Here is a 12,500-nt window from a genome sequence, read left to right as displayed (position 1 = left end):
TTCCATATTCATTCTGCTTATTATTTGGTGATTTTATACAGCTTTAGAAACTCATGTGGGGGACTGAAATTGTGAAGACTGTGGCTATTAATCTTCTGACCTTCGTAGACTCTTCTTAATGTTAATAAAATGGTTTAAACGTACACAAATCTCAAGATAAAAATATGACCCAATATTAAAGGGGTTAAAAAATCGATTTAAGTTTTTATAAGAAGTATTGAAAAATGCGTTTTCTGCCTCATTAAAACTATTTTCAAAGACTCCCAAAGTTGATTAGTGAAACTCTCAAGACTGTTTCTCCTTTTAATGATGTAGGAATTTAATTGATCCGTTGACAGAATCATAGAAACACCATCAAGAGACCCGTGTACCTTCAACTACCGTAGAACCTTTTGAAAGTAATGGCGCAGAAGTGTTTTAAAATAAGACCAGGAAAATAATGTTCCGAGGAATGTTGTCCAATTTACAGTGTTCACAAGCGTGCCACGAGTGAGAGTCAGTGCTGGTGTGGTTACTAACAGACTTTTTGAATTTGTAAAGGTATCCTCATCATCGCCACTACCATTACCACCATCGTTAGCCTTCATAACCCACAGTAGCTGGCAGAGACGCACAAAAAAAGAGGAAGAAAACGAGAAAACTAAAATCAATAATAAAAATAGTACCGTACGACGGGGTAATTTGGGACATTAGGACTAATTTGGGACAAATGATTTAATTTCATTACCGAGTTAATATGATGTTCTAAAATCCTTAAAACCTTTACTTTAGGACCTGTACAGGGTAGGATACAAAATTCCCAACATTTTTTCTTTAATAAAAATTTGGCAACATTTAAATGTCCTTCCAAAGGCTGCCCTTTAAATCAGGACCTTGAATCCCACCCTCTGCATGAAGGAAACACTTCAGTTCTTCTACACTACTTCTATTATAACTTCACACCTGAAACTTTGAGGCCAGAATCCTTGTCCTATGAGGTAAGTTTGCAGATATGTTTTATGGATCTGATCCAATAAGTTTTTGCTAGAAATACCGCACATTAGACACGGGGTAATTTGGGACGGGATTACGTAAAAGCACCTTTCTTAGATTTTTTTGTATATTTTGAATATGAACTTTACAGTAACACAACTTTTATGCTTAATCCAATGTTATATGATTCCTACAGCCATAGAACAAGGTAGTTCAAGGCTTTGTAGCCTTCAAGTATCCAGAAAACAAAGATATATATGAAGCCCATTCTGATGACATTGTGCTTAAATTAGAAAAACCAATGATTAACAAAGGCATTCATTCATTTTGAAAACTGCTTTGGCAAACTGCTGATGCGTTAATTTGTGTGTGTGTGTGTGTGTGTGTGTGTGTGTGTGTGTGTGTGTGTGTGTGTGTGTGTGTGTGTGTGTGTGTGTGTGTGTGTGTGTGTGTGTGGGGTATGTATTTTTCTCTAAACATCTGATATATATTGATTTGGTCTGTGAAAAGATGATTTGCATTATGTTTTTTTTCCGTTATACAGGTACCCGCCCAGATTTACCCCAAAGCAAGGGGTAATTCGAGACAGGCATTAAAAAATTAGAAAAAAAATATAGAAAATATTCCTTTCATTTTGAAAAGTTTTGCTAGGTTAGCTAGTCCTATAATCTGTAATCCAAAGTAATAAAATATTTATTTTCACATAATTTGTTCATCCATTATCCCATAATTACCGAAAAAATGTCCTAGATAACCCCGTTGTACGGTAATAACAATAGAATCTTCATACGAATTAAAACTACGTAATTCTGACGCTTAGAAACTTCCAGTAATAACAATGATAGGTAAACAAATAAATAGAATAATATAAAAGTTAATATTAACAAGGAAGGAGGAAGGGCACGATGGTTATTTTTTACCTTTAATACTTGAATCCAAACATCACACGGACAGGATATGTAAACAGGTAAATGGATTAATGAGTAATTATTTTAAGACAGAAAGTCATGTCATGTTTATGTATCTCGAAATAAGATTGTTTGCCAGTTTTCATGTATAAAAGTTCCATATGAAAGAAAAATATGTCAAGACTTAATAAATAAACCAGTAAAACAAAAAAGTAATGCCATGCTTAAAATCACAAAATCAGGACATTCGGTATCCACTCTAGGGGAAAAATTATATATGAAAAATGAAGAAACACGAAAGAAATAAACAAATCCGAATGAAAGCTGTGTATATAGGAAAGCTATCACATTAATTCAAAGCTTCAGAAATTCAAAAGTCATTCAAATAGATGAAGAAAAATTAATATCACATATTAACACCCTAACGCCCAAGTGACATTCAACGGTATCCACTGCACTGTATCTGTGTACCTGTTCTGCCGGGAGGGAGAGGCGGTGAAAGGCAGATCAAGGAACAAACAACTTCTCCTCGCCTAGCGACTTCTTTTAGTGACTACCCGTTGGTCGATCCTCCTCCGGTGTGGGGTTGCCGTACGTAACTAAACGTCAGTCCGCACGCGTTCCTTTTATCACTGTGTACATCTGCAAGAAACCCAACTTGATATAAATTCTTTCCTTTTTTGTCAACACCTCCAGTACGTCGTGCCCCCGCGTCCCTCAGTGCTGCGAGCTGAGTGAGGCCGCCCGAAGTGTATGGGAGTAACCGTGCTCAGAAATACTACATGTTAATAATTTGTATTGTCGCTTCATTTAGGTTGCAGGTATATGCCACGCCCCCACTGTCCTCCCCACTGATTGGCTGGCGACTTGGCACACACACACACACACACACACGCGCGCGCGCACACACACACACACACACACACACACACACACACACAATTTTAGTTAGGTAAGAACCATGGTATGAACACACACATTTACACACTCAAGACGCCCGCACAATCCCTAAGCTCGTCTCAGAACCTTCGCCTTCAGTATTACGGATCTCCACATGCATGGATGGACTGGAGGTCAATGCTGATGTGCAACAAATCGTAATATGCAGGATACATTCGAGACAACAGTGTGGTGCGGTAACGTGACATACTGCCAATTACAATTCATTTCATAGAGAGAGAGAGAGAGAGAGAGAGAGAGAGAGAGCATGCAGTTAGGAAACAAAAAAGTAGTGGGTACATACAGGTATCCATTGTATTGATAAAGTTTACACGGTTATCATCTCTTTCCTAGCCTCACAATGCACCTGAATGTTATATAAGTGATATTATCAGTGCAATGTATCCCTGTCCTCGCATGTAGGCCCATGGTTACAGGTTAATCCTGTGTCTTATAGGTCTTGGGAGGTTGACTGCAGTTACCAATGCGTCTGCAAACTTGTGAGAGAGCTAAACACTCATTTCTGTTGTTGTAATTCCTTTCTGTTTTCTATTGTAGTTATTGATTTATTTTTCCGATAACTACCACCGAAGAGAAGTAGATGATTCAGTGAGTGAAACGAGGGAGGAAGAAAAGAAAGGGGAGGAGAAGAAGTATAAGAGAAAGGTAGATGATGATGCTGCCAGTAACAACAACAAAAGTTAATCGGTAGATAAAAGAAAGGAACACTCGAGTAGATAAGATATCAGCAGGGTGCGAGATAGTTAACCCTAAACAAAGCACATATAACTGGAAATATCTGGTTTAGACCCGGTGATCAGCTGAGCGGGGAGGAAGAAAGATGAATGTTCAGTCCTGCCCAAGATGTCATTCCTTGCCTCCTGTTTTTTGTTTTCTTTCCTTCTTCTCATCCCTTCCTTTTTCCTTCTGTTTTCTCGTATACCGTCGATTCTTTAGTAAACTCTCTCTCTCTCTCTCTCTCTCTCTCTCTCTCTCTCTCTCTCTCTCTCTCTCTCTGTTATTATTGTTACTACTACTACTACTACTACTACTACTACTACTACTACTACTATTTTATGATACGCAGTATGGAAAGCCTGCTTATACCTAGATTGACATGAAGACAGTAAAAACTCATTTAACGTAGAATCACTCAAAATATAATCAGCAATCGAGAGAGAGAGAGAGAGAGAGAGAGAGTGTGTGTTTCACTGTTTGATCTGCTGCAGTCTCTGATGAGACAGCCAGACGTTACCCTACGGAACGAGCTCAGAGCTCATTATTTCCGATCTTCGGATAGGCCTGAGACCAGGCACACACCACACACCGGGACAACAAGGTCACAACTCCTCGATTTACATCCCGTACCTACTCACTACTAGGTGAACACCACCTACACGTGAAAGGAGACACACCCAAATATCTCCACCCGGCCGGGGAATCGAACCCCGGTCCTCTGGCTTGCGAAGCCAGCGCTCTAACCACTGAGCTACCGGGCGTGTGTGTGTGTGTGTGTGTACTACATGTTGTGGCGGGTTGTTACCATGTGTGAGGTTGCATGATTGATATAATCTGCAACGCTTTGTTCTCACACCACGGCTGTTTTTAAAGGACACAGAAACGATTAGCCGGGTTTTCAAAGTGTTGATTCTGTTAACCCCTTCAATACTGTACCATGATGCATTTTCATGTTTATTCTGCTTACCATTTGGCGATTTTATACAGCTTCAGGAAGATAGTGAAGACTATTGGCTATTAATGTTCTGATCTCCATATACACTTCCCAATGTCAATAAAATCGTCTAATAACACCTAAAACTCATGATAAAAATGTGTCCCAGCACTGAAGAGGTTAATAGTGAAGAATTCTTGTTGAGCTGTCTCAAGAAACATAAGCTTATATTATAAAACCTTAAGAACCAGAGTGACCAAGTAGTCTTGAAAATAGCGGAGATGTTGTACAAAGGGTTTCATAGCGAGCATTAACGGAGGCTTGTACTGTACAGATAGAATTGTCTGCTTCTTCCCTGCCTGGCTCTTGTTGTTCCCTTACTTGTTCGTCCTCCAATGGATTAACTCTCATGACGCGTTTCCATATTCACTCTGCTTACTATTTTGTGATTTTATACAGTTTCAGAAACTTATGTGGGGGGATTGAAATAGTGAAGACTGTTGCCATAAATCTTCTGACCTCCATAGACCTTTCCTAATGCCAATATAATGGTCTAATCATATACAAATTTCAAGGTAGAAGTGTGTTCCGGTATTGAAGGGGTTAAGCCTATCGCAGCGTGTATAGAGATGCAGACTGAAGAGAGTTTTAAGAGTTCAAAGTTTAACAGCTCACATATATCCAGGTACAGTGTAAGTACAGTACATATGCATACACTGCTTATTAGCTGCAGGAGTTATATGAATATTTCTTCAAACCAAGCGATCATATTATACAAAAAACGTGTCTGCGTGTATTCACTTCTAATAAGCTCAACATAGAATTAGTTGGCTTCTCCAAAATAAATAAATAAATAAATGTTTCTATGATTGTAATGGCAGTTTAAAAGGCAAATTACACCTTTTAATAGGCTCTAATAGAAGTTATTTTGGTTTTCAAGGATTTTTTTTCTTTTCTTGATTCTAGTGATAGTTCAAAAATTATTTTGCACTTTGGATTGACAGCACTACTACTACTACTACTACTACTACTACTACTACTACTACTACTACTACTCTTCTTCTTCTTCTTCTTCTTCTTCTTCTTCTTCTTCTTCTTCTTCTTCTTCTTCTTCTTCTTCTTCTTCTTCTTCTTCTTCTTCTTCCTTCTCCTTCTTCTTCTTCTTCTTCTACTCTTCTTCTTCTTCTACTTCTTCTACTACTACTACTACTACTACTACTACTACTACTACTACTACTACTACTCATATCGGGTGCGCTTGGATCAATACTCCTTTCCCACTAACTCTTATCTTATAAATGTTTTGAATGTCACAAGGACATGGTGGCATTCAGGCCGCGCCAGTGTTCTTATGTAATCTTCTTTCTTTCGGTTCTACGTTCAGCTGGTTTCTTCATTTTCTTTCTTTTGGAACTGGTACCGTAGTGGTTCCCAAGGTACAATGTTAGATCATAATTCTGAAGTGTTTCTACGGTGAATTGTAATTACTTTCAAACGGTCCTATAGTCAAGTTGCACATGCAGGTTTTGGAGTTTTTTTTTTTTTTTTATAGTTGTAGCGACAGATTGATAACAATTATACATTATCAACAGGTGAAACATTCACGAGAATACGACCCTTTGAGAATAGACTGGGTGAGACCGTGAGAACATGCTTAACATTTTCATAGCTGTCTTCCTTCTAAGTTCGTTGACAGTGCGCCGTGCGGTGAAATTTTAAATGCGGCAAAATTTTTACGTGCCTTGATGTTAGTCATTCACTGGTAACCTTCTTTCATATTCAGAAAAGTCAGCTACTCTTCTAAAAAGAAAATTCTTTGCTGGATTTTCAGATGATTCAAGCCTACCTTAGGTAGGTTCGGAGTCAGTAGGTAAAAGTACGTACGGTACAAGACGTAAACATGAACGCTAGTTGAAATCAAGTAATATTGTAGGAAATATTTCAGATAATTGAATATATATATATATATATATATATATATATATATATATATATATATATATATATATATATATATATATATATATATATATATATATATATGTATGTATGTGTGTATGACATGAATATTGAAGAAGAGATCTTGAAGATTGTCGATGCAGTACGTGATGGGAAAGCATTGAAAACAGTACGTACGTAAATTCTGATTGGTATATTGTACAAAAAGCATTGAAAATAGTACGTATAAATGATAGGTATATTATAGGGGAAGCATGGAGAACAGTAGGCGTATGTGATAGATATATATACAAGAGGATTGAAAACATCCCGATACGAGGACCGGCCGAGGGAGTAACAGTAGCCTCGAAACTCAAACAAACAGAGGCTCGAAGCTACGCTCACAGTTCCTGACTGTCAAGCGTTCTGTTATCAAGGTTTTTAGGGGTCTTTATTCATAGGCTGCTTGAAGAAACCTTGCCTAATGGAAGATGACCTCCAGGCGGGGGAGTGCAGCCCCCTGGAACCTCTGACCCTGCCTCCGGGAGTCACTCCAGAGATAGCTGCCAGGGTAAGCCACATGAGTTGTCGGGAAGACAAGGCAATGGCGGTATTTTCATTTGAGGGCTGAGTTTGCTAAGGCATGGATTCATTCACTTCAATAATTTTGTAGTTAGCTCCTTCATTGTGCTTGTCATAATGTAAGAAAACGTTATGTTTTTGCGCAGAAGTTAACTGACTGCCTCGAAATAAGCAGGCAAGACTTCCTTGCATTAAACACCCTAAAAAAAGAACTACTTTCATTAACTCCCTTTCCTTCCACCAACTAACTACTTTCATTAACTCCCTTTCCTTCCACCAACTAACCCAATATGCATCTTATGCTGTGGTGCCCTGCACATTGATACTCAATAAGAAGTGGCAGCATTAGTGTACAGTGGTGGTCACGCGGTGATGGAGTGAGGAAGACCAGCACTTCACCGTCCTCTAGTGTCGTAATGTTTATCCTCCCTCATATTATCTGTTATTCAGTCTTATCTCCCATAAACTTCGGAGACTTTAGTTGCACCATTCCAATCTTAAGTTTTGAAATTGATCTTGATAGGATACACTCAGCGGTGACTCATCTTGGGTAATCAGATACCACACACCTGTTTGTATGCTTGTAATAACATTTCTTACTGAAGCACAAGAAACTGGGATACTTTTGTGATAATTTCCCAGAACAAGGAAAGCTGTAGATGTGTGGATGTAATATTATTTTATTTATTTTATTATTTTTTTATACCATGTGGGCTTTTCACGGGAATTTATGGGCTAAAGGGATACTTATTAAGGGTTCCTCCTATTTCAAAGCCCACCCGCTAGGAAACCGTTGCCCCGAGTGTGGAAGCCCAACCTACACTCAGACCGTAGACAGGATTCGAACCCGTGTGCTTGGAGACCCCTCGGATCCCAAAGCACGCACGGATCCACGTGGAATTGCTCTCAGCATTACCATCCCATTTTGATCCTAGAATGTCATGTTTTTGTACAATTGTATATTAGCTGTGGAGCAGAACATTTAGTGGAGAGAGAGTATTATGTGTATTATTGTACTTTCAGCTCACAACTGGTATCCTAATGAGACAAGCTTACTGCTCCACCACTCCATGGACTCAGTGGCTCCTCCTTGCCTCTGTCAGAATCTTACATGGTCATGGAACTCCTACACTGGATTCTGTAAGTCTCCATTTATTACAAGGCTCATTGGATGAAAAATTGTCATGTGGAGATCTTTTAGTTGATGTGGAAGATGCTATCCCACACTTGAGTACAGAAGAAATTAAAGAAAATGCAAATAATTTTGAGAAAAGGAATATGGCTTCACCATGTACTAAGGATCATACAGATGGAAATGTAGATTTGGGGAATACTTTGAATGAAGAACCAAGTCCTGCTATGAAGAATGCAGCTGAAGAAGAGGGTGAAAAGTTTAGCTATTTAGAAAAAGAGAAATTTGCTGATAACACTACAATACCATTTATTGGAGACTGTAAAGGTGCACATACAGGTTTGGAAAGTGCTGTTAATAATGTAGATAAAAGTAATTTAGAACCAAGCCGTTATTCTATGCAAAGTATAGTAACTGAAGACAAAAACATATTGGAAATAAGTTTTAACCCATCGAAGAGAAGTACTCCAAAAACAAGCCTTGTTCCTTTTCCCAAAAATTATCTCTGTGAAAATGATAATTCATTTAATGTTAGTCACCATTCTCCAAAAGACAGTAATATCTCTAACATAGCACACAACCAGCAAAGAAGCTCAATTTCTCTAGAGGGGGGGAATAAAATCTCCCAGGAAAAGCATTGCCCTGATAAAGAGCCAAATTCCATAGTAATGAGTCAAGATCACCACAAAATGCATGGCCGACCTGAAGGCAACATGCCCACAGAGTTAAGCAACATTTGCAAACAACACAATCTTATTAGTGATATAATGTCTGCAGAATCAGACAATGCACCATGTAACTCTGCCTCAACATTAATTAAGAAAAGTGTCAGTATCCAAGTGAACCCGAGGAAACTGGGAATCCTCACCACTAAGTGGGTTCAAGTGAAGGGGCCTCGGCTGACAGAGGTTGGGGTACAAGCAGACCTTCCAACTTATGAAACAGAACAAACTAAGAGTTTTGATGCCCAACTTGACATCAGTGGATGTGCTGACACCCTCCCCAAAGTATTTGCTGACAAAGAGATGCAGACTGTTATACAAAACAAAAGAGACAAGAGTTCTCAAACTGGTGAGGTGAACTTGAAGATAGAGAATCAGCCATCACAGCCATTATGGAATATCATTTCACTGTCAGATTTGCCCAAGAGAAAGAAAAATAGGGCATTTAGGGAAAAAGACCAGATGAAAAGTGTAGCTGGTGATGACAATGAAAAGAATGCCTTAGATAATGGCTTTGAAAGTAGCAATGCAGAAAAGTCTATTGCAAGAGGAAAGAAACTTTTCCATGGTCGTCCTATGGCGAAGGGCAAAATGACCAAGCCAGTTGAGATTCCTCTTGATGCTGTGGCAAGGATGCAAGATCCAAGGATCCAAGGCTAATATTAGATTAAGACTCTCTACAAACTGATATTTTCAGTATGACTATCTGTTAACCTGTATAAACCATCCTTGTGTCTTACAAGAAAGAATCAGAACAAAATGTTTACTTAGGTTTTTATTTTTTAATCATTAAGATATGAAAGCTGCTCATCCTGTCATATAAGTATATTTGAATGTCAATTATTTGAATAAATTTTTATCATAGATTGTATCAGAAAAGTTTGAGATATTTATGATGAATTTAACAAGATGTAGAGTGGATCAGTATATAATAATGTTATTTGTATGTGTTTTGGATAGCTCAGTGGAGGAAACCTGTGTGATAGGAGATGGCACCATCCAATAACTCTTCACATGTGCATAACTATAATTGGTTAGCCTTTTTGGAATTTGATTTTAAAATGTCTTTAGCACTTGTAAGGCATTGTACAAATATTGTGTAAATATTATATGAACTTGTCTTCTTGTGTTGCAGTAGTACATTGGTACTGTAAGAAAATACTGAATCACCACATTGGTTATTAGAAGATAGGATCATGGAATGTAACCTCTTGTCATAGGTGTAAAATTCTCGTATACATGTAAATTCTGCTGACAAAGATCTTGGACGAAGCATAGAGTAACTTGCTTACATAACAAGACCTTGGTTTATTAGTTCTTGCTTACCTTTTGTTCATTTTCTTCTATCTACCCACTCATTGTCAAGGGCTTGTGCTCTCATAAGTACTTTATTAAAAGGCCACATGATTTTTAAGTCACGGGTAGTTTTCCCTATTCATGGTGAAATCATTATATTTTTTCCTAGAATATGAAAATACTCTTGAACCAGTATAAGGGTAATCAAGCCTGTTAGTCAAGCAGGTAACAAGACATTCAAGGATATGGAGTCAAGGTTCATGTACCTGAAATTTACTGGTATATGACATTAATAGTATATATTCATATCCTTGATGCAACTTAATATGTATCTTATGTGTGTTTTTATCATTTATGCCACTCTTTCCCTTTGTCAACTTTGAGTGTCTATATTTTATACCATTCTTTCCTTGTATCTAATACAAGGCTATCAGAAATATACTTTAATACTAAAACGTTATTATTGTTATTATTATTATTATTGTTATTATTATTATTATTATTATTATTATTATTATTATTATTGTTGTTATTATTATTATTATTATTATTATTATTATTATTATTATTATTAGTAGTAGTAGTAGTAGTAGTAGTAGTAGTAGTAGTAGTAGTAGTATTTATTGTGGTGTTATTCTGCGACCTCCGGGGCTACACACATGATGCAACAAAACTAACAACTGGTATTGCTAAAGACGGGTTTACACGTCAATATGCTGCTGGAATTGCCAGACGTTAGAGTTTTCGGCTGGATGTCGGTGTCTATATAGCAAGTGGAGAAATCAGCTAACATGTTATCTAGTCCAGCCGCTGGCTCGCTAGCGACTGTTTACAATGTGACGAGAGGGAAGCTTTGATCGTGTGCATGGGTACGTGTCAGAGACGGGGAGGAAAATGATGGAGCTAGTGAGGGACAAATAGCATATCTGGGACCCGAAAAATGAGTAGTACAGCAAAAACACCCTACTATAATAACTACATTCGATGAGATCGCTGCCACTCCGATGACAGTGTCCCCCTCTGCTAGGTGTTGGAGGTGAGGATTGAATACTAAGTCTTGTGATTTAAGGCCGACCAGCCGATATTTCCCAGCTGCTATGTGTGAACGTGTTCCGGCTAGCAGGGCTCTGTCGATACCTCTAGCGGCTAGCATTTTCAGCCGTATATTGATGTGTGAACCCGCCTTAACCTTATCTGCCGCATATACATTCCACGCTGTCTTTCATCTTAATTCTCCCATAGGCTAAAGGGAAAATGCTAGGTTAAATCCAGCTTTAGGAAATGCCCTGCCTTGAGTGGGAATAGACGGTGGTGAAGGAAGGGCCGGGTGAAGTGCGACGGGCAAACGAGGTGGTTATGTACTTAAGTGCTCAGTGCGTATTAAGTAGTGTCCACCATTTAGGTACGTAGCTTCAGTAAGTTTTCTTCGGCAATGCCCCGTCCATCTGTTCAAGATCTCATCCCGGAATCAGGATATATATATATATATATATATATATATATATATATATATATATATATATATAGAGAGAGAGAGAGAGAGAGAGAGAGAGAGAGAGAGAATCCAGCACTTACATAATTTATTTATTCTAATTCCTAAATAGTTTTATTGCAAGGACATCAAGATAAGATAAGACGCACTCTTAGCTCGCATCCCATCTCATTCCCAGTGCCAGTGGTAAACGAATAATCGGTAGTAAACGCTAAAACAACTGTGTTCAGTGTTGCTGCACTTGTAAAGCATGTGACGTGTATGATGATACTGTTCCTCTCAGATCCTATCCCCAAGTGTTGATAATACAAAGATAGATTTAGATCGATGAAAACATTTGGAACTCTTATGTACTTATTTGTTCAATCCTATCCCAAATGGTAAAATCATTCGAGCAGGCAGCGATAAAGAGAGAAATTTGCAACGTTCAAATTATATATCACATATTCCAAAGTGGTAAGTGGCAATGTTACATTTTCCTTCTTCCTATTCCAGCGTGTTGATATTACATATCAATATGTACCGTAGGTGTTAAGTTTATATGGTATAAATATGTCTATAAATACTAATACGTTTTGCCTCTACCGTATCTAGGAAGGATGCCGCGCTTGTCTTGATAACTTAATTTAATTTCCTGCCTATTGTACACAAATAATATATAGTTAACCCCCATGTGTTGATGTTGTGATGAACGATGCAAAATTATATGATGCAAGGAAATATAGCATGTTAAGAAGAAAAGTAATACCGTTGGAAAAAGTAGAAAAGTGACATGTGGAAGGCACCCACCCAACAACTCTTACAATACGTTTTGTCACAAAGCAGTCCCGCTCGGTTTGGAAAGTTT

General features: G+C 38.0%; 3 protein-coding genes and 1 non-coding gene across 7 annotated transcripts in view; 2 read left to right on the top strand and 2 right to left on the bottom strand.

Moving 5' to 3' along the window:
* Positions 1-2,620, bottom strand: part of LOC123508458 (sarcosine dehydrogenase, mitochondrial-like) — a 19,144-nt gene extending 16,524 nt beyond the window's left edge. The window contains exon 1 of the mRNA XM_045262209.1: positions 2,352-2,620. The gene's annotated coding sequence lies outside the window, so the exon portion shown is untranslated. The remainder of the gene's footprint in view (positions 1-2,351) is intronic.
* A 1,624-nt stretch (positions 2,621-4,244) lies between these two features.
* On the bottom strand, positions 4,245-4,318 carry Trnaa-cgc. Its single transcript has one exon. It is a non-coding gene; the product is annotated as a tRNA-Ala (tRNA).
* A 2,465-nt stretch (positions 4,319-6,783) lies between these two features.
* On the top strand, positions 6,784-10,197 carry LOC123508449. The gene is made up of 2 exons (XM_045262195.1): positions 6,784-7,000; positions 8,035-10,197. The coding sequence occupies exons 1-2, from the start codon at positions 6,914-6,916 to the stop codon at positions 9,523-9,525; spliced, it is 1,578 nt and encodes a 525-aa protein (XP_045118130.1). The 5' UTR covers positions 6,784-6,913; the 3' UTR covers positions 9,526-10,197.
* Positions 10,198-11,858: 1,661 nt separating this feature from the next.
* The window catches only part of LOC123508074, a 21,604-nt gene continuing 20,962 nt past the window's right edge, over positions 11,859-12,500 (top strand). The window contains exon 1 of one of the 4 annotated variants that reach the window (XM_045261494.1): positions 11,859-12,109. Coding sequence is in view for 1 of the 4 variants with exons in the window: in XM_045261497.1 (XP_045117432.1) it covers positions 12,426-12,500 (75 nt within the window). In the remaining 3 variants the exon portion in view is untranslated. Of the gene's footprint in view, positions 12,110-12,410 lie in introns of those variants that run through there. The other 3 variants (XM_045261497.1, XM_045261493.1, XM_045261495.1) reach the window with 3 other exon arrangements.

The sequence above is a fragment of the Portunus trituberculatus genome, chromosome 24 (assembly GCF_017591435.1).
Source record: "Portunus trituberculatus isolate SZX2019 chromosome 24, ASM1759143v1, whole genome shotgun sequence".
Lineage (NCBI taxonomy): Eukaryota > Metazoa > Arthropoda > Malacostraca > Decapoda > Portunidae > Portunus > Portunus trituberculatus.
Note: the sequence above shows the minus strand (reverse complement) of the source record. Positions and strands in the feature narration are given on the sequence as shown.

Bases quoted from the DNA above. Each gene is read 5' to 3' on its own strand.
- LOC123508449 (XM_045262195.1), top strand. From the start codon at position 6,914: ATGGAAGATGACCTCCAGGCGGGGGAGTGCAGCCCCCTGGAACCTCTG. The intron at 7,001-8,034 runs GTAAGCCACATG...TTGTACTTTCAG, and splicing joins CTCCAGAGATAGCTGCCAGG to CTCACAACTGGTATCCTAAT.